This window comes from Nomascus leucogenys, unplaced genomic scaffold (assembly GCF_006542625.1).
Source record: "Nomascus leucogenys isolate Asia unplaced genomic scaffold, Asia_NLE_v1 000830F_84031_qpd_obj, whole genome shotgun sequence".
NCBI lineage: Eukaryota > Metazoa > Chordata > Mammalia > Primates > Hylobatidae > Nomascus > Nomascus leucogenys.
In genome coordinates, this window is record NW_022096663.1 from 60,644 (window position 1) to 84,131 (window position 23,488).

The following is a 23,488-nucleotide window of genomic DNA, read 5'->3' on the forward strand; positions in this document are numbered from 1 at the left end:
GGAGGGCACAGGGCTACTATCCTTCCCAGCGTGACTCTCTTTTCTCCCAATAAACATGGGACTCTGAAGCCAAAGTCAGAATGAATTATCTTCCACCCACACAACACTTAAACCTTCGATTTATGATTGAATTACACACACACACATGCGCAGGCACACACATGCATCCATCTCTGTAATAAAACGTCCTTAGCTGATGCTAGACAGATCTGTGATCTGTGATTATCTCTACCCTTTTGGGCAACAAGAATAGTGAATTGATTGACAAAATTGATTGACTCCTGGAAACTAATGTAAAAATGTAATATACATGCAATACACATGGTGTACTCCCCCTGTGACATCAGCAGCAACATTCCCCTAGAGTATTACAAATAATATCAGAGGGGGTGTACACCCATAATGTACATAGCTTGTAAAATTAGGAGCAGCATCTCCCAAAGATATTATGAATAATATCACAGAATGTGTACACACATGCTTATACCCCATGTGATGTTAGGAGTTAATCCTTCTAGTAAGTTAGGAATAATACCACAAAGGTGTTCACACATGGAGAACAGCGTATGTAATATTAGATTAACATGCTCGAAAATATTACAAATAACATCACTGGGGTGTGCACACATTATGTACATGCCCTGTGACATTAGGAGTACATTTCCCTGACACATTACGAGTAATATCAGAGAGTGTACACCTTCTGTGACATTTGGAGTAATGTCCCCTGGATAGTACGAATAATATCACAGGGTGTACATCCCTTGTGACCTGAGGAGTAACATCTTTCTTGGATAATGCAAATAATATCACAAAATGTACAGCCCCTGTGGCATTAGGAGTAACATCCACCTAGGATATTATGAATAATATCACAGGAAGTATACCCGTGTGACAGTAGGAGTAACCTCCCCCAGGATATAATGAACAAATACAGAGGATGTACACGTATTGTGACATTAGCAGTAACATCCATTTAGGATATTATGAAAATTATCACATTGTGAACACCCCCTGTGATATTAGGAGTAACATCCCCTACAATATTGGGAACAATATCACACGGTGTACATTCCTGTGGCAATAGAGGTAACATTTCTTTAGATATTATGAATAATATTACAAGATGTACAGCCCGTGATATTAGGAGTAACATTTCCATAAAATATTACAAATAATATCACGTGTGTACACCACGGGTGACATTAGGAATACAAAATATTAGGAATAACTTCACAGGGTGTACATCCTCTGTGACATTGGGAGTACCATCTTTCTAAAATATTACGAATAATATCGCAAAAGGTACACTCCCTGTGACATTAGAAGTAACATCCACCTAGGATATTATGAATAATATCACAGGGAGTACACCCCCTGTGACATAAGAAGTAACATCACCCGAGGATATAAGAAATAATATCAGATTGTGTACATGCCTGGTGACATTAGTAGTGACATCCTTTTAGGATATTATGAATATTATCAGAGTGTGAACACCTTCTGTGACATTAGGAGTAACATCATCCCACAATATTGGGAATAATACCACACGGTATACACCGCCTGTGACATCAGTGGTAACATTTCTTTAGGATATTACAAATAATATGACAGAGTGTACAGCCCCTGTGATATTAGGAGTGACATATCCAAAAAACCTTTCAAATAATATCACTGTTTGTACACCTTGTGTGACATTAGGAGTAACATCCCCCGAAAATATTATGCATAACTTCACAGATTGTACACCCTCTGTGATATTAGGAGTTAACTCTTCCTAGAATGTGAAGAATAACATCACAGGATGTACACCCCCTTGACATGAGGAGTAACATCACTCTAGGATATGATGAATAATATAACAAAGTGCACACAATTTGTATGGTAGGAGTAACATCCCCCTGGGATACTAGCACACCCCCTGTGACAATAGGAGTAACATCCCCTTAGGATATTACAAATATTATCACAAGGTTTACATGCATTGTGACATTAGTAACAATATCCAGCTAGTATATTGTGAATAATATCACAGGGTGTACACATTTGCGACGTTAGGAGTAACATCCCCCTAGAATATTACGAATAATATCACAGGGTGTACACACCCTGTGGCTTTAGGAAAATCATTCCCCTGGATCACCACGAATAATGTCACAGGATGTTAAACCCCTGTGCCAATAGGAGTAATATACTTCTAGGATATGACGAATAATATCACAGTGTGTACACCCACTGTGACATTAAGAGTCATTTTTCCTAAATATTATGAAAGTATCACAGGGTGTACACACATAGAGAACACCTGCTGTGATATTAAAAGTTATACCTCCCTGGGATATTGTGAATAACATCACAGGTTGTACATCATGTGTGTACACCCACTGTGATTTTTAAAGTAATATCTCCTTAGGATATTACAAATAGTATCAATAGGTGTACACACCCTATGACATTAAGACAACACCCCTTTAGGGTACTCCAAATAATATCCCACGGTGTAGACCCCATGTGACATTAGGAGTACATCTTCCTTGGATATTACGAATGAGATCATAGGGTTGACACCTCATGTGATTTTAAAAGTAAAATCCCCCAGGAATTACTAATAATAACACAGGGTGTACACCCTTGTGATGTTAGGAGTAACATCCTCCCAGGATATTACGAATAATATTCAGAAGGTGTACACACAGAAGGTCACATTAGTAGTAATATCCCACTAGTATAGTGTGAATAATATCGCAGGGTATACACACCTGTGACATTAGGAGTAACATCCCCCTGGAATATTGTGAATAATATCGCTGTGTTTACACCTGCTGGGACATTAGGGGTATCATCCCGCTAAAATATTACGTAAATATTTATAAAATTATGAGCATCTCCTAAGGTATTATGAATAATATCACAGGATGTGTACACACGTGGCATATACCCCAGGTGATGTTAGGAGTTACATCCTTCTAGTATGTTAGGAATAATACCACAAAGGTGTTCACACATAGTTAACAGCATATGTAATATTAGGATTAACATCCCTCGAGAATATTTCAAAGAACATCACAGGGGCTGTGCACACATGATGTACATGCCCTTTGACATTACGAGTACATTTCCCTGACACATTTCAAGTAATATCACAGTGTTTACACCTTCTGTGACATTTGGAGTAACGTCCCCATGATAGTACGAATAATATACAGGGTGTACATCCCCTGTGACCTGAGGAGTAATATCTTTCTAGAATACTACGAAGAATATCACAATGTGTACACCCCCTGTGTCATTAAAAGTAAAATTCCCCTAGGATATTATGAAAAATAACGCAGGAAGTACACCCCGTGTGACATTAGAAATAATATCCCTGAGGATAAAGCGAATAAAGTCAGAGAATGTACATGCGTTGGGACATCAGTAATAACATCTCTTTCAGATAATACGAATAATATCAAAGGGTGTACACGCATTGTGAAATTAGTAGTGAACTCCCGCTAGTATATTGCAAATTTTATGACAGGGTGTATATGCCTGTGACATTCATAGTAACGTTTTCCTAGAATATTACAAAGAATATTAAAGGGTGTACAGGACCTGTGATTTACGAGTAACATTTCCATAGAATATTACACTGTGTGTACGCCCCGTGTGACATTAGGAGTAACATCCCACAAACCTATAACGAATAATTTCACAAGGTGTACACCCTCTGCGACATTAAAGTAACATTTCCCTAGAATATTATGATAATACAACAGAGTGTACACCCCCTGTGATATAGGGAGTAACATCTTATAAAGATAATACGAGTAATTTGATAAGGTGGACAAACCCTGTGACATAAGGAGTAAAATCCCTCTAGGACATTACGAATATCAAAGGGAACACACGCCGTGTGACAATAAAAGTAACCTCCCCTTAGGATATTACGAATAATACCACAAGGTGTACACACACTGTGACATTATTATTAATGTCCCGCTAGGATATTGTGAATAATATCACGGTGTGTACAGTCCTGTGACATCAGGATGAACATTCCCCTACAATATTACGAATAATATAGCAGGGTGTACACCCCCTGTGATTTTGGTAGGGCCATCCTCTAGAATATGGATAATAATGTCCCAGGGTGTTAACCAAGTGTGGCAGTAGAGGTAAAATCCTAGTAGTGGAGTAATATCACTCCCCTCTCCCCGCCTGGATATTGGATCCACATCGCAGGGGGGCGGGCGGCTCCCGTGATGTAGGGAGTAATGTCACCCCGCCTCTCCCCCACAGGATATTACGATCCACGGTGGACACACGGCGTGTTTACGTTATTGTGAGTAATACCTTCTCTGCCTCTGGAGACTACCAACTATATCATAGACGGGTGTACATCCTCTGCACGATTTGCAGTATTAGCATCCTCTTCCCCCTGGATATTAACAACAGTATCACAGGAGTGTTTCTACCCACAGCGGCATTGGGTGTAGTATCATCCTCTCCCACGTTGAATTTAGGAACAATATCACTGGGGGCGTGTACACTCCCTGTGATATTGAAAGTAATATCATCCTCTTTTCTCGCGGATCATGGGACCAATATTAATGGGAGGTGTAGGCTTTCTGCAATATTGGGAGTAATGGCATCCTCTCCGCTTTGAATATTAAGGGCAATGTCACAGGGCGGGTGTACACTCTCTGCGATATTGGCAATAATATTATCCTCTCCCCAACCTGCATATTAGGAAAAATATCACAGAGTGGGTGTACACCTTCTGCGATATGAGTAGTAATATCATCTTCTCCCCTTCTGGATATTAGGAACAATATCACTCGAGAGGTACACTTTCTTCGAGACTGAGAGTAATATCATCCTCTCCGCCTTTGAATATTAAGAGAAATATCACAGGGGGGATGTACAGCCCCTGAGATATTGGGAGTAATATCGGGCTCTTTCCCTCCATGGATTTAGGAACAATATCTCAAGGTGGGTTTACACCTCCTGCTACATGGGGAGTCATATCCTCTCTTTTCCTGATATTAGGGACAATATCACAGGGTGGGTGTGCGCAGCCTGCGATATTGACTGTAATATCATCCTCTCGCCCTCCGGATATTAGGAACAATATCACAGAAGGGGCGTACACTCCCTGTGATATTGGAAGTAGTATCATTTTCTCCTTCCATGAATATCAGGAGCAATATCCCCGGGTGGATGTACACCCACTGCTATGTTGGGAGTAATGTCATACTCTACCCCCTGGATATTAGGAGCAATATCACAGGGTGGGTGTACATCCATAGCGATATTGGCAGTTATTAATATCATGCTCTCCCTCCTGGATATTAGAAAATATCAGGGGGGGGGTGTACACCCCGGCACTATTGGGAGTAATATCATTCTCTCTTATTCTGGATAGTGAAACAATATCACAGGCGGGGTGTACACCCTCTGTGATATTGGGAGTAATATCATCCTCTCCCAACGTGGATATTACGAACAATCTCACAAGGGGGGCTGTACAGGTCTTTGATATTGGTAGTAATATCATCCCTCCCCTTGCATATAAGAAACAGTATGACAGGTGGGGTGGACACCCCCCCATATGGGGAGTAATATCACCTCCTCTCCCTCCCTGGATATCATGACCCACGTGGGCACACAGCGTATTTACCATATTGTGAGTAATATCATCCCCCCCAGAAATTATGAACAATATCACAGATGGGTGTACACCGTCTGCAATGTAGGGAGTGATAACATCCTCTCCACCCCTGAATATTAGGAACAATATCAAAGAAGTGTTTATACCACCTGCGATATTGGGAGTAATACCATCCTCTCCCACGTTGAAATTCAAACAGTATCACTGGGGGCGTGTCCACCCCGTGTGATACCGAAAGTCATATCATCCTCTTCTCTCCTGGATCGTGGGAACAATATCACTGGGGTGGTGTACATTTTCTGCGATATTGGGAGTAATATCCTCTCCGCCTTGGAATATTAAGGAAAATATCACAGGGGGGCTGTACACATCCTGCGCTATTAACAATAATGTTATCCTCTCCCGCCCTGCATATTAGGAAAAATATCACAGAGTGGCTGTACACCTCCTGCGACATGGGGAGTAATATCATCTTCTCTTCTTCCGGAAGTAGGAACAATATCACACGGGTTTGTACACTTTCTGTGATATTGGGAGTAATATCAGCTTCTCCGCCTTTGAATATTAAAAACAGCATCACAGAATGGATGTCACCCCCTGCGATATTGGGAGTAATATCAGCCTCTACCCTTCATGGATATAGGAATAATATCCCAGGGTGGGTGTTCAGCTGCTGCTGTATGGGGAGTCATAGCATCCTCTCCCTTCCTGGATATTATTAGCAACAACATCACAGGGTGGGTGTGCACAGCCTGCGATATTGGGAGTAATATCACCCTCTCCCCCTCCGGATATTAGGAACGATATCACAGAAGGGGTGTACACTCCCTGGATACTGGGAGTCATATCATTCTCTTCTTCCGTGAATATTAGGAGCAATATCACCGGGTGGATGTACACCCACTGCTATATTGGGCGTAAAGTCATACTCCACCCCCGGATATTCGGCTCAATGTCACCGGGTGGGTGCACACCTACTGCGATATTGAAAGTAATACCATGCTCTCTCCTCCCTGGACGTTAGGAACAATATCATAGGTGGGTGTACACCCACTGCGGTATTAGGAGTAATGTGATTGTTAATTACTTACTTATTATTAACATTAATATTAACTACCAATATCAATATTGAGAAATAATTGCAAATAAAAGTTTTCATATTATTATTAATATTAATTATTGGTACCCAATATTATTGTTTTCTAATTAATAAGATCAGTATCAATTGTTAATATCAGTCATTTTTAATAATTAATATTAATAATTTTATTGTTATCATTAATATAACTATTTAATAATTATTATCATTATTATCGGTATTGATTTTAAATCACTCACTTAACGAAAACTCAGGCTACATACAACTACGCAAAGGGCCTAACATTGTAAGCCCTTAGGGACTGCTTCAACCATTCGCTGACACAATAACACTTTTCAGCAAAGAACCCCTATGGCCCTCAACATCTACTACTACCCTTTATGTTATGGCTCCCACCCTGTCCCTTTCTATCGCTCTCCTATTGTGAACCCCCCTCCCTATACCAGATCGTCTAATTAATTTTAATATAGGCCTCCTATTTTTACTAACCATATCAAGCCTAGCCGTCTATTCCATTCTATGATCAGGATGAGCAATTAAATTCAAATTATGCACTAATTGGCACATTACAAGTTGTAGCCCAAACAATTTCATAAGAAGTAACCCTAGTCGTTATCTTGCTATCAATTCTACTGATAAGTGGCTCGTTTAACTTATATGCACTCATCACAATGCAAGAAATCCTCTGACTGCTCCTATCATCATGGCCCCTAGATATGATATGACTCGTCTTCACACTAGCAGAAACTAATCGAGTCCCTATATTATATATATGTAATTTCTTATATTATATATAAAATATAATATATAAAATATAAATATTGTTTATATTATAAGTAGAATATAAATAATATTTATATTTAATAATTATTATATTTATATTATACTTATAATATAAAATATATTATATAACATGTAAATAAAAATATAATATTTTATGTATAATATATGTTTATATGAAATATAAACATATATTTACCTATAATATATAATATGTAATATATATTATATAATTATATATAATTTTTATAACCTCTGTAGAGGGAATTGTTTTTGTTTCTATATCCATCCGTAAAAAAATACTATGTCAGTGTCCATAATAAAAATGCTGGCGAAAAATAGGAACTATAGTCACGTAAGAGATAAAAGAAAGTCTGTTAGTATAAATATATCGATGCATATAAATGGTGTTTGTTTTTACAGGGTTTAGTAAAATGCATTCTAGTTTTCTAAACAATTTCCTCATTACAGTATGTTTATTTTTCTCTCTTTCATGATTGGAAAGAGTGCCACAATACGCATCCCTGTAGAATCATCCTTGATTATATCTAAGGGACTTTCTCCAGTAATAAAATTAAGGGTTAATATATTCATACAGGTATTACAAGGTAACCAAACAACATCCCGAATTCTTTCATCAGCAAAGCCCAATATAATCCTAATCCAGGTAGCCACTCTAATTGATGCAATTAACTCAGATACAGAAGTATATACATACATATGTATATCTCTGCATGTGTGGATGCACTTAAATGGTTTTAAATACCATCGACTTTTCCTCTCAAACAGTATTTTTGTTGAGAATGAGGTATATTCTCTAGTTCATCAAAAATATTTTTAAAATTCTTAGATGATTATGTTTGTTACAGTGACCTGCTGGATTAGAATTAGATCGGGTTTAAAACAATGAAAGAATCTGAGAGAGGGGGCATAGTGTGGGTTGTTAATTAGCACATGGATCAAAGGAGATTACTGATGTGTTTAGAAGCCACAACATTGACAGAATAAATCCAGAACTAACAATCCAATTGTAGATCTCTTTACTGTGGTATTTTCTGCCATCTCTGCTCCATAACACACACCTTAACCACTTTGTGGTGGTATCTGCAGTATTCTATTTTAGTCTAAATAGCATTTTCTCTCAAAACATTCTGTTTCTCTGTCCTTCATCTTCCCTCCCAGCTGTATTTTCTCCCTAGAGAACACTAGTAGAATGTTCTCCCTAATTTCAGATTTCAGATACGCATCCGTAAAATAATCTTATGGAGACACATTTTAGTTGCTACTGAATACTTGGTTGTTTACAGAAGTTCACAGCCTTACTACTGTCCTCCAAAAAATGGTTTCCCACTTCCACAGCAAATCTCATCATTGACTCTGCCATCCAAGTTTATTCTATGCCAATCTGAAGAATCTGGAAAAATACTTAAAATACATTTTAAGTATTCATCATGCACATGTATTGTATTTTATTTTATATATGTTCGGGTGAATATCTTTCTCCACTAATGGTTTGCATTTCAATTCTTGTATCATGTTTTTTGAAACACAGAAATCATCATTAATATAAGCCAACTAATTTTTTTAATTGTTAATTTTTGTCCTGGTTAAGAAAGGCTTATGAGAATATTGTATCGTGTTCCCCTTACCTTCAGGACTTGAATCTATTTGGAAATGACTGTGTGTGTTTTGAGGTAGGAGTCAATATTTAGTTACTTTTTAAAAAAAATTCAATGAATCCAGCATTGTTCTGATCACCTTGTGTATTTCAATGTAGAAGAGCACACTAATAATGCAGGATTATTTATATATGTGGCGAGAATTCCAAAATGAAGCCCAGCATGGAAGGTCAAATGACATTAACTCAAGGGATAGATTAGTACAATGAAACATGATGGATAAGTGCGATATAGTGAGATAAAGAGAAAGAAAAACATTTCGCAGTTATCATTGAGACTTCACTCCAAGTTTTTGCATGAAGCGAAAGATCCCGACTGTCTTCCACTGATTTTAACTTCATTCAGACATGTCTGTCATCTATTATTTCACTCAGTGGCAGTCAGAAGTGAAGAAAAGAGAAAACAGAGATTATATTTTATGCCGTGCTCATGAATAATGATTTTTCAGAAATTAATTAATAAAGAACCAACACATATACTTTTAGTGTTTTTACCGCATTTAATAGTAACACAAGAAATGAGTGTTAATAACATTAGGATGCAATTCAAGACATAGAACAGAACCTATTTGTCCTGTTTGATAAGGCACAAGGAAGAGGGCTTTCTGGGATAAAGGGGTTCCCACAGCAGATGAACACATTTCTGATTTGTCTCTGGTCAGAGGTGAACACAGCAAAAGACAGGCCTGAGAGGAGGTGAGAAGGAGCAATTAGGGATGGTGTATATAGGGGAGCTTTGATTAACATCAACAAAGCTCACAGTTCTAGCTTCACAATCCAGGAATAATCCTACATGGCTGGTAGGTCTTGGGACATATTGCAGTGTAATAGGGGAGGTGGTAAAGAGACTGCACTGAATGTCGTTCTTAACACACCCAAGACTAAAGAGTCCCTCCTCTCCATATATACTGCCATTCTGATTCTTCCCTTGCCAATACTTATTACAGACACCAAAAGCCCAATTCCAAGAGTCCCCCACATGGACCTCCCAGTAATATTTGCCAGAGGTGAAAGTCTGAGCACCCCATGCAAGAAAACTTGTAGGTGTTGCAGTGATATGGGGCGCAGTTTGACGGTCACATCCAATACAAATGCTTCTCAAATCTCCACACCGAAAGATATGACTGTTGGCTTCATTATGATACAGAGTAATATCCACTGCAAAATAAATAAATAAATAAATAAATAGAAAGAAAGAAAACGTGCATAGATATGTGTAAATAAGCAAAAATTGTTCTATCAAGAAGTTAATTTACCAGGAAACGTAAAGTCACAAGTACACTTTTGCTTGTAACTTCTAATAAAGTATAGAGATGATTAATATTATCTACAAGACAAACAAAACGCTAACCACAGATATTAAAAGCATTTTGAAAACTTACACACTGAGAGCCAAATGTAAGACCAACTTCTTTCAATCCAATTTTCAAAGCAAAATTTGCACATTATATGCCCTACATGCTATGCTGTTACCAAGATCATTATTTAGAAATGTTTCTTATTCTTAAAAACTAGTGCTATCATTTTGGAAAGAAAGTGAAGATTTTCAGTTACCCAAGAACTGCTCTAGATAACTGGATAAAAATCCATAAGTACATGTCATAAGTGATAACTTAAAGCAGATTTCTGCAAAATCTTTTACCAGTCTCTCTGTGGCCCTCCATGCTAGCATGGGGCTGAACCTGGATTTTAGACTTAACATGTCGCTTTTCATATTGCAATTAAACTGAACTTCTTTTTGTTTGTAATTTTACTTGTATTCACAAAATGATTTCTTCTCTTTATTTTTACCCATTAACTAATTTTCTTGGAAATACATAATTTATATCCATTTAAAAAATTTAAAAACCCCAAGAATCTCCGGTAAACTATATTCCCCAAAAGAACAGTTCTTAGCTGTTCAAATGAATACACTAAAGAAATGTAAAATTTTGTATTTAACATTAAATAACTCACCTTCATTCTGAGCATCGTTCAATCTGCTCCTTTTTTAAATTTGCTACACTGCTCCTTTTTCCCATTACATTACTCAGTACATATGAGGCCATAATGTATTTGTTTTTCACTATCTTTCAAACTTAATGCTATAAATCTGACTATACAGACATAGATACAAAAGGGTTGCATGATTGTATTGTTCACTTACGTCTATAAAGAAGTAAAATATTTGATAAAGGGTGAAATATTACCTATGTGATCCTAACAATAATAATATTTAGACAGTGGGAGTGCTGCCTGTGGGTGGAGACTTACCTCGGAATTGGTTGAGCCTGTCCCTCAGTCCAGTGATGGGCCCCGCCCTGAGCTCTAGATTCAGAGGCTGGGGCATGTGCAGCAGCACGCACTCACTCCTGCAAGGAAAAACCTGCAGTTACAACATCTACAGCCATAAAATAAATGAAAGTCACTATTTGCATTTAAAAGACATTTCATGAGAATCCTTTGAAACCACAAATTTGATAATTCAAAAATTACTTCCTTTTTGAAATTAATTCCTATTTACAGTTTCCAAATTTTAAAGCATAGTGGGAGAGTCTGAGTCAGAATTCAGTCTGATCTATCTTATCTTTTGCCCCAAATGTGTAAGGTTCCTTAGCCTTATGGCCTTGAGAATACTCAGAAATGAAATACTGAGTTCCACTTCTTGGTAGACTCCCCTGACATCTTTGTCTGAAATAGCGGGGTTCTGGGGAGACTGCTGCATCTGCTGCTTCCTTTTCAACATAAAGAATGTGAAACTTGTTCTAGGCAGCCAGACCTGCCTTTTAGAAACAAGCTTTCCTAGAGACTTCTACAGTTCTAACACTCCACAGTTTTTTCAATCTATTTTTCAGAACTGTTAACTGATATGTATATAGGTATGAACAACGAATCATCAACTTTTTCGCTGCTAAAATACTTCCCCCACTTCTCTCATGCTTCCTCTGGTGACTTTCTCACCATCCACAAAACAAAACTTCATCTTTCACCTATGCAGGTTTTAAGCAATAAAACAAAATCAGGAATAAACATGTTCTTTTTAAATTTTCTTTCACTATTTATTTATGTATGTATTTATTTACTTAGTGGTCTTGTCTTTTCTGGTGTGGGAACGAAAGTAGATGCGAAAAAAAAAGTAGTATCAATCAATATCTTAATCATTTATGCCATGACTTTGGTAGACCCTATTCGTGGAAACTGAAAGAACATACGCTAAAATCCAGGTACACACTCACCTGTATAATATATCTCCAAAAGCCTGTAAAAAAAAAAAAAAAATGGAAAGATTTAGTGCAGTTCACAAGATGCATCTTTCACTAAGTTCAGTGTGAAATTTGGAGTCAGCTCCTCAAGATATTATTTCCCTACCATCTTCTCTTCTGCAAAGCATTTTCTATTTCTTCTGTAATGAAAAACCCAGTCAGTCGTATTGTCGCTAATTAATGTCCTGGGAAGGTCTGAGTCTTGAAGACATTCTCTAAAGAAGCGAAGGGAGAAGAGGCCCAGAGGGTCTGTGCTCCATGGTAACCTCGAATAGCCTACTCAGTCATCTTTCCCAGAACCTATTACCCAAATGAGTGAATCCCAAAATAATATTAATGTGAGCCTAGATTTCCAAAACTTCTGATCTTGCCGTGTCCTCAAATTAACCTAAATGTAAATGAATCACTCACTATTTTATACATGTTTGACAACCCAAAATGTATTAGTGACTTAGTTGGGGAACAGTTATTGGGGCTGTTACCTTGACCATTCCACAAAGTTTTGTGGCTGGTGGATAAAGTAGGAGGGACCTTTGGCCTGGTAGAATCCCTTGGCGGGGCTATACTCTCCCAGTAAAGTAGCATTAGTTATGCGAATGTGTTTTTGGAAACACATCATGGAAATAAAGGTAGGGAGATGGATTTCAGCCACGAGGAAAATACTTATATATGTGAATAGTCAAAAACCTGAAACCACATTGTGAGTTTGTACCTGAAGTAGCTCCACATCTGGTTTATGGCACATTTTCATCAGCTCCTCATACGTTCCTCTTAAAATCTCCCTCCTATGAGCCATTTTGGCTTTGCTTAAATGCAGTTGATGAAAAATATCTCTCCCCTTCTTTTTCAGCATCTCCAAATTCTGTTTTTCTTCCTCATGATGAAATGCAGGCATCTTCTGATACTCAGCTCTAATAGCTTCTAGCCTTACATTCACATAATCCTGCAGTGATAATGGGTTAGTCAAAAGAGAAATGTATTTATCCATCTCCTATTAAATCTCACTGATTCCCTTTGTCTCTCGAACACCCAATAGTTTAAACCTCAGTCTTGCCAGTTCTTAGCATCCACAAATTTTTTTCCTTTCCTTTCTTTCTGCATAAAGATCAACATAGATGTATCTGACCAATTACATTAAATTTATTCAAGATAATGGGTGTTCTAAGACAGTTGGAAATAAAAAAAAAACACAATTTGAATTTCTCTATTCCAACCCACAGTTCATGCTTAAGAGTTGGAGTATAGAGCTATAGTTACTAGAAAGGAAATAATTATTTCTGTTTCTGAGATACGCAACAAGTTGCTTAAACTCATTATATGTGAAATGACCTTAGACTACCATGTCCAGCTAAATGCATTTTGCCCAGCAAAACCTATCCTAATAAGGCTGCATTTATGATTTGGCCATCTTTGCCTCCCTGAGTTCATTTCCTTCCATTCTTTTTCTAAGTCATCCCAATCTGAAACATAGACTTCTTTGTGGTTCCCCGGGCCTCCAAATATACACAAACTCAAAATTACTGCATATGCTGTTCTCTCCAACTAGAATTTTACACACACACACACACACACACACACACACATACATATACCTATATACACACTCATGGTCCGCATATATATCCATACATACTTTCGTGCTCCCCTTCCTCTTCAAAACTTTGTTCAATTTGAATTTTTCAGTGAGTCTTTTTTCTGACCACCCTATTTAAAACTCAGACACTAATCTCCAGTTTCTGGCCTCTCTTGTCCTTTTCTACTTCCCTGCTTGATTATTCTCCAACAAAGAATCTACCACACTCGAACACATCATGTATTGCACATACTGGCATGTTGACCATTTTTGCCTCTCTCATTTGGATTGTACGATTTGTGAGGACAAAGGTGCTTTCTTTCTTCTATACTAGCAGATTTTCTAATTTAATATTCAACATAGACTAGGTTCTTATGAAACACTTTTCAACACACTAATATTAGCTATCATACCCTCCGAGTATACATCCACAAAGAGAAAATCATTTTTAATATTTCTCTGCCTGAAGTCCTCAGAGTTCTCCTTATATTTAGATACTAGTTCCCATATTTCGGGCATGTTTGCACGTCTCCCTCGAGACACAGATCTGTATTTCTCACCACTTTTCTCATCATATGTTGTGGATTATTCAATATTAACTAGTTTAGATTCTTAATTTCATGGTTGCCCTAGATTTCCCCCGTCACTCTTTCTGCCTCAAATTTTCCATGCAATTCCAAATACTACTTGTCCACCAGCATTCAGATTAATGCTGACCCAGGCTCAGAAGGTTCACTTGAGCTTTCCATGACTGTCAAATAACTCTTATGCCCAGCATATCCAACCAGCACATATAGAACGCTGTGAGATGGCCCAGTTTCTTGTATCTGTTGGTGTATAGCTACAGGTTTGTATGAAAACAAACCAGCATGCTTTGGGTAACATCAATGGTTTTGTTAGAAATCCCCATCTCACAGGCATACTATTCTACATAAGAAATGAGGCCAGTTTTTCTCAATGTTTTCTTTTTTTTTTTTTAATGGACTCTCAGAAACATTATGGTTTGATATCAAGTTCCTATTTTAAGAGTCACCCATTTGCCCTCTGTAAGTTCCTGGAGAAGGTAGCGTAGTACAGGACTAACCTTCCAGTGGCTGATTCTGGTGGTTTCCACGTTCAGGTTTCTCTGATTTTCACGAGCTTTTCCCCATAAAGACTGCATTTTCTTTAAAAGCTTCTCCTGCAAAACAGCCACAAATTGAAGCACCGGTGAAGACAATAAAGTAACATGCAGACCGTTTCATAGGGAGGGGTCCCAGAATGAGAGACAAGTAAGTCCCTAGGAAATGGCATTTCTTCTATTTCCCTTCTTCTTTGTCAAATCTCAGAGGTTTGAGGCTAAGAAAGCCCAAAAGAGAGTTGCTTAAAGGGACTCAGAGTTGGTTTTACCCAATCTCCAAGAAAATAGGCCCACAGGAATTTCATGTGTCCTTAATAGAAATAGATCTTCAGAGGCATCACTTACCCGGTGTTCCTCAGCAGCCCACTCAACGGGACAGTGTCTGTGATCCCGGTGCTCCTGAGAGCTGGAGCACAGCGAACAGAGCAGGCTCTTGTCCACTTCACAGAACATCTTCTTTGTCTCCCTGTGAGTGCCACACATTTGCTCCTCAGAGCTCAGGAATAGCCAGAGACTGGCTTTCCTGGCAAGGGAAGCCATCTTCTTCAAATGAATGTTAGTTTTGAGGTTTCTCTGCTGTGTTGACTTTATGCATTCAAAGCACTGAGTAAGAATTGGGATGTCTTGCCAGTTGAGGTAGAAACAGGGCCGGCAAAAGCTGTGCCCACAGTCTATGGTGACCGGGTCTATGAAGTAGTTCATGCAGATGGGGCAGGTGACTTCCCTCTGGAAGACTTGCGAGATTCCAGAATTCATGTTTCTGAGGAAGAAAGAGCAACATGTCATTTTGGGGTCTGGGTTGATGAAAAGCTTCCGAACATGTGGAGATAAGTGATAGCTCTAGTTTCTTCTCTTGACAGTGTTCATTAAAGCACAGCAAACTATTTCTTCTGTAACAAAAATAAAAATCTCACACAGAGAGAGTCTCCCGGCTTTATAGTAGATGTTACTGACTAGATGACTCACAACCCCTTCTACTCCCAGTTTCTGTCTGTAACATAATACTAATCTCTTCAATTTCCCATTTTCTGAATGTGGATCTGGAAATTGGGTTTGATTCTAAGTGGCCTAGAATAAATTGCAGTTGTTCCTATTCTTCTTTCATATAACTGCTGAATGAGTATGAAAGAGTGGGAAAAACTGCCTTGGCCAAAGAAATACGAGAAGATGGCCAGAGGGTCCTATGATATGTTTTTAGAGAGAGACACAACAGTGGGGCAGCAAACCACCATGGCACCTGTTTACCTGTATAACAAGCCTGCACATCCTGCACGTTTATCTCAGGACTTAAAATACTATAAAATTAAAGTAAAATAAAAAACCAAAACCAAAAGAAAATAGAAAAACCAGTCAACCAACCAAATAAACAAATAAAAAACAGCAATTAAACCAATTTAGGTTGAATAGAAGAGAAAAAATAATTAAAGATATTGGGCCTTTGTATTTTCTCGTGGATTAAATTAACTTCTCCTAGGGATACCCAAACTCTGAACTAACACATAGTAGGATTTTTGTGAAACTTAAAGAGGTGTAATTATATTTCTATGGTGTGATGGTGAATTTTAGGTATGAGTCTGACTGGATTAACCAACACCTAGGGAAGTGGTGCAGCATTGTTTCTGGGTGAGTCTGTGAAGGTGTTTCCAGAGGACAGAGACATGTGCGTTGGTGAGCTGAGTGGGACCATCATCCCTCAATGTGAGTGGGCACCATTCAATCAGCTGGTAGCTCAGATAAAAGGAAAAGGCCAGAGAAAAGGCAATTTCCTCTTTCTTTCTCCTGAAGCTGGTTCTGAGGCTTTCAGCCTTGAGCTCAGTCAAGATACCGGCATCCTCAGGACATCAGCTTAAAGACAGCCTATATTTGGAACGGCTCAGACTCCATAATCAAGCAAACGAATTATCCTGATGAATTCCCTCTCGTGTAGAATCATGTGTAGCTTGAGGACAGATACATGTTCTGAGAAATGTGTAAGGAGGTTTTATTTATTTACTTTTTGAGATGGAGACTCACTCTGTCACCCAGGCTGGAGTGCAGTGGTGCAATCTCGGCTCACTGCAACCTCCGCCTCCTGGGTCAAGCAGGTCTCCTGCCTTAGCCTCCTGAGTACCTGGGATTACAGGAACATGCCACTACACCCGGCAAATTTTTTCTTTTCTTTTTTTTTTTTTTTTTTTTTCCAGTAGAGATGAGGTTTTGCCCTGTTGGCCAGGCTGGACTTGAACTCCTGGCCTCAAGTGATCTGCCCGCCACGGCCTCCAAAAGTGCTGAGACTACAGTCATGAGCCACTGCACCTAGCCAGGCTGTTTTATTGTTTTGACATGATAGAATATACTTATACTTAAACCTAGGTGGTATAGCCTGCTACACACCTATGATATACAGTACAGCCTACTGCTCCTAGACTACAAAACTGTACAGCATGTTCTGTACTGTATACTGTAGGCAATTGTAACACAGTGGTAATTATTTAGTATGTAAACATATTTAAATACAGAAAAGGTACAGTAAACATACTGGTATTATAATCTTATGTGACCACCATGTGTGGTTTGTGGTTGGCTGAAATGGCTCATGAATGTATCTCTACATGTATACATATACATCCTATGATTCTGTCTGTCTGGAGAGCCCTGACTAACACATAAACTATGGTCTTTGGCAATTTTGAGTCCTTTTCTTTACTCTCCTTTCTTTGATAACGCTGCTGAATTTTAGTGAAAGAAATGAAAAATCTTAGGATTGTGAATATTCTCCAGAGGTCATCTAAGTCATTTTAAGGAATTTTTCATCGTTTAATAAGATTAAGACTCAAGCGAGATGGCAACCACCATCACGTATCAAATTATATCTTATATATTTATTTGGTCAAAAAATTGTGTTTTGATTTCCAAACTAGGACGTTTTGGGGAGCTTTCTCATTTTTTTCAGTTTCACTATTTTGCGACTCTCATCATTACCTTACTAATTTAAAGTTATGTCTAAATGCTGAATGAATGAATTAACATTCATTAACGTCTTCTCAATTCAATTATATAATATTAATACACTCATTACACATATATTTACACACACCTATGTGTACATACATGTATAAATATCAACTCCATATATTCATTATGCATACATATCGGTTGCAGCAAACACCAGATATTTCAATTTTTTCAAAACTATATTGAAGAATGATAGAAAATGCAAAATAACAACAATTAGTATCCTCATAATTCATAAAATCTATAGTAAGAATATGAATTACATATGGTGTCATTGTGTAGATTTAAGATAATGAGATATTTTTAACACTCTATTATTTTTGTAAAGAAAGAAGATATAATTTTATCAATATAAGTTTCACTCACCGCTGGTTTCTTTGAATGGTTCCCACGATGATTCTTCCAGAAATAATTCTGTTAAGTACTCCTCAAGGTCAGGAGCTCATTCACTGCAGTACTGAATTTCAGAGGTCACCAAAATACAGCTCCCTCTAAGCGCGCTCCTTCTCCTTTGGAGAAAACTGAGCTCCTCTCTTCTATGTCCTTTCATAAGAATCTGTGAAGACCACACCCACCTCTTTAAGTGGGTGGAGTATTGAGAAAGGTTGAGAATAAGATGATTAGGTTTATGCAGTATGTAGATCACACCTTTGCACCGCTGATTAAATTATCATCACTCCTTAAAAAACCGTGACTGAAGTGAATCATATGTAATATAAATCCTGTCAGATTAGACATACACTGGAAATATTGGTTTTCCAAGTTGTTAACCATTCTTCTGCTTCAAATAGAATATTTTCAAATTGCAAATTTTATTGGGAACCAACTTTTACACCACTTTCTGGGAGCAATCAATTGACTCAAGCAAGAAAATTGCATCAAGCAAGAAAATAACCAAGAATCTCAGTCACAGGAGAGCTTCTGTGTATAGATGTCTGTTTGTGGCAGGGGGTCAGGGTATTCATGCTGCAGAAGACAAGCTGGAATCGCCCTCCACCCCCATTTCGACCCAACCAAGGGCTCTGGTTCCTTTCCTAAACCAGCCTCTAGTCTTCCCCACCTTTCTCTGTTCCTATCCCCTCTTAATTGCTGGATGAGGCTGTGCTGCTGCACCTGACTGTCTGGCCCTGAGCATTACATCCTCATACACCAGGCCTTTATTCATCTCCAAAACAGCATGGTACTCGTATAAAAATAGGCACATAGACCAGTGGAACAGAATAGAGAACCGGAAATAAACCCAAATATTTATAACCAACTGATCTTCGACAAAGCAAACAAAACATAAAGTGTGGAGAGGACACCCTATTCAACAAATGGTGCTGGGATAATTGGCAGGCCACATGTAGGAGAATGAAACTGGACTTTGTGGCATAGACAAACTTTCTTATTATTATTCAATGAAACACTCACGTAGGACCTACTGGGAAGGTGTTTTGCAGATGTAACCAAAGGCCCTACTCTTGTAACTAGCAAGTGTACCCAGGTAAGCCTGACTTCATCAGTGAAAGTCCCTTAAAGAAAGACATAGGCATTCCTTGAACAACATTTAAAATAGCATATGAGACTCTAATCTTCCAATTGCCCCCTACTGACTTTGGACCAAAGCTTTGAATCATGACCATTGGGATCCAGCCAACTGAGGATTTTTTTCCTAACTGACTTTAACAGGATCTCATACTTGCTCAGGCAGCCCATCAACTGTGGAAATCAGTTCCTTGCACTTATTCATATGTGGATCTCCCTAATTATACATATATATTATGGGTTCTGCTTTGATTTGGAACCTTGACAGACTTTTTGAACCTTGACAGACGTAGGGCTGATGGATTTGTCTTCACTGTTCTGACACTCTTGAATATATGTCTTGTGGGGGCTATTGGCAAAAATTCCTCTGTCAGAAAATATTTGAGTAGCCGCTTCTGAAATCTCTTTCTTTTTTAATTTGTCACATGACAACAAAAATATTTGTTATAGAAAGAAAAATACAGTCCATCCCTATCATTTGGATTCTGTATTTGTGAATCAGCCTACGTCTTAAACTTGTTTATAATCCCCAAATTCATTATTATATTGCACTTCTAGTCATGATAGAACATCGTGCACCATGTGGAGAAAGCATTAAAATAAGAACTCATATTTCACCCATGAGATGGGCAACGTTTTGTAAATTCAACGAGAGACCTCAAAATAGTAGTTATTTGGTTAGTCGGTGATTTCTCTTGGAGTGGTAGAAAACAAAAAAAGTTTTATCTTCCTGTTGGACTTCTCTTCGAATATCCTGTAAATGTACAAAAGCAGCCTTTAAGGCTGCACGAGGTGGTTTATGCCTGTACTCCCAAGCACTTTGGAAGTCCAAGACCAGAGGATCTCTTGAAGACAGGAGTTGTAGAACAGCCTGGGCTGCAGAGCCATGCCTGACTCTATGAAAGTTTTAAAAAACATTAGCCAGGTGGGATGTTGTGCGCCCTGTAGTCCTAGCTACTTGGGATGCTGAAGCAGGAGGATCCCTTGAGCCTTGGAATTCAAGGCTGCAGTGAGATATGATTACACCACTGCACTCCACAAGGAGACAGTTTCTCTAGAATAAATAAATGCACCTTTAGAGGAATGTCTGTATCTTGGATGAAACTCATAAACAGTATAAAATGCATCTTAGTTGATTTCCAGTGTGTGTCTAATCTGATAGGATTTACGTTACATATGATTCATTTCAGTCACGGTCTTTAAGGAGTGATGATAATTTAATCAGCGGTGCAAAGGTGTGATTTACATACTGCATAAACCTAATCATCTTATTCTCAGCCTTTCTCAATACTCCACCCACTTGAAGAGGTGGGTGTGGTCTTCAGAGATTCTTATAAAAGGACATAGAAGAGAGGAGCTCAGTTTTCTCCAAAGGAGAAGGAGCGCGCTTAGAGGGAGCTGTATTTTGGTGACCTCTGAAATTCAGTACTGCAGTGAATGAGCTCCTGACCTTCAGGAGTACTTAACAGAATTATTTCTGGAAGAATCATCGTGGGAACCATTCAAAGAACCCAGCGGTGAGTGAAACTTATATTGATAAAATTATATCTTCTTTCCTTTACAAAATAATAATTAGAGTGTTAAAATATTCATTATCTTAAATCTACACAATGACACCATATGTAATTCATATTCTTACTATAGATTTTATGAATTATGAGGATACTAATTGTTGTTATTTTGCATTTTCTATCATTCTTCAATATAGTTTTGAAAAAATTGAAATATCTGGTGTTTGCTGCAACCGATATGTATGCATAATGAATATATGGAGTTGATATTTATACATGTATGTACACATAGGTGTGTGTAAATATATGTGTAATGAGTGTATTAATATTATATAATTGAATTGAGAAGACGTTAATGAATGTTAATTCATTCATTCAGCATTTAGACATAACTTTAAATTAGTAAGGTAATGATGAGAGTCGCAAAATAGTGAAACTGAAAAAATGAGAAAGCTCCCCAAACATCCTAGTTTGGAAATCAAACACAATTTTTTGACCAAATAAATATATAAGATATAATTTGATACGTGATGGTGGTTGCCATCTCGCTTGAGTCTTAATCTATTAAACGATGAAAAATTCCTTAAAATGACTTAGATGACCTCTGGAGAATATTCACAATCCTAAGATTTTCATTTCTTTCACTAAAATTCAGCAGCGTTATCAAAGAAAGGAGAGTAAAGAAAAGGACTCAAAATTGCCAAAGACCATAGTTTATGTGTTAGTCAGGGCTCTCCAGACAACAGATCATAGGATGATATGTATACATGTAGAGATACATTCATGAGCCATTCAGCCAACCACAAACCACACATGGTGTCACATAAGATTATAATACCAGTATGTTTACTGTACCTTTTCTGTATTTAAATATGTTTACATACTAAATAATTACCACTGTGTTACATTGCCTACAATATACAGTACAGAACTCTGTACAGTTTTGTAGTCTAGGAGCAGTAGGCTGTACTGTATATCATAGTGTGTAGCAGGCTATACCCTAGGTTTGTATAAGTATATTCTATCATGTCAAAACAATAAAACCAGCCTGCTAGGTGCAGTGGCTCATGCCTGTAGTCTCAGCACTTTTGAGGCCATGGCGGGCAGATCACTTGAGCCAGGAGTTTCAAGTCCAGCCTGCCAACAGGGCAAAACCTCATTCTACTGGAAAAAAAAAAAAAAAAAAAAAGAAAAGAAAAAATTTGCCGGGTGTAGTGGCCATGTTCCTGTAATCCCAGGTATCAGAGGCTAAGGCAGGAGACCTCCTTGACCCAGGAGGCGGAGGTTGCAGTGAGCCGAGATTGCACCACTGCACTCCAGCCTGGGTGACAGAGTGAGTCTCCATCTCAAAAAGTAAATAAATAAAACCTCCTTACACATTTCTCAGAACATGTATCTGTCCTCAAGCTACACATGATTCTACACGAGAGGAATTCATCAGGATAATTCGTTTGCTTGATTATGGAGTCTGAGCAGTTCCAAATATAGGCTGTCTTTAAGCTGATGTCCTGAGGATGCCGGTATCTTGACTGAGCTCAAGGCTGAAAGCTCAGAACCAGCTTCAGGAGAAAGAAAGAGGAAATTGCCTTTTCTCTGGCCTTTTCCTTTTATCTGAGCTACCAGCTGATTGAATGGTGCCCACTCACATTGAGGGATGATGGTCCCACTCAGCTCACCAACGCACATGTCTCTGTCCTCTGGAAACACCTTCACAGACTCACCCAGAAACAATGCTGCACCACTTCCCTAGGTGTTGGTTAATCCAGTCAGACTCATACCTAAAATTCACCATCACACCATAGAAATATAATTACACCTCTTTAAGTTTCACAAAAATCCTACTATGTGTTAGTTCAGAGTTTGGGTATCCCTAGGAGAAGTTAATTTAATCCACGAGAAATACAAAGGCCCAATATCTTTAATTATTTTTCTCTTCTATTCAACCTAAATTGGTTTAATTGCTGTTTTTATTTGTTTATTTGGTTGGTTGACTGGTTTTTCTATTTTCTTTTGGTTTTGGTTTTTTATTTTACTTTAATTTATATTATTTAAGTCCTGAGATAAACGTGCGGATGTGCAGGCTTTTATACAGGTAAACAGGTGCCATGGTGGTTTGCTGCCCCACTGTTGTGTCTCTCTCTAAAAACATATCATAGGACCCTCTGGCCATCTTCTCGTATTTCTTTGGCCAAGGCAGTTTTTCCCACTCTTTCATACTCATTCAGCAGTTATATGAAAGAAGAATAGGAACAACTGCAATTTATTCTAGGCCACTTAGAATCAAACCCAATTTCCAGATCCACATTCA

The 23,488-nt window shown here is 38.1% G+C and overlaps 1 protein-coding gene across 1 annotated transcript; it reads right to left on the reverse strand.

Annotated features, from left to right (window-relative positions):
- Positions 1-9,871: 9,871 nt before the first annotated feature.
- On the reverse strand, positions 9,872-15,904 carry LOC100599919 (tripartite motif-containing protein 49D-like). Its single transcript, XM_030808797.1, has 6 exons — positions 15,494-15,904; positions 15,113-15,208; positions 13,168-13,398; positions 12,429-12,451; positions 11,467-11,564; positions 9,872-10,371 (listed from the first exon to the last, which is right to left on the reverse strand). The coding sequence occupies exons 1-6, from the start codon at positions 15,902-15,904 to the stop codon at positions 9,872-9,874; spliced, it is 1,359 nt and encodes a 452-aa protein (XP_030664657.1).
- Between the last annotated feature and the right edge of the window lie 7,584 nt (positions 15,905-23,488).

Bases quoted from the DNA above. Each gene is read 5' to 3' on its own strand.
- LOC100599919 (XM_030808797.1), bottom strand. From the start codon at position 15,904: ATGAATTCTGGAATCTCGCAAGTCTTCCAGAGGGAAGTCACCTGCCCC. The intron at 15,209-15,493 runs GTAAGTGATGCC...GCTGTTTTGCAG, and splicing joins GGGCTGCTGAGGAACACCGG to GAGAAGCTTTTAAAGAAAAT. The intron at 12,452-13,167 runs GTACAAACTCAC...TTTTTTTTACAG, and splicing joins CAGATGTGGAGCTACTTCAG to GCTTTTGGAGATATATTATA.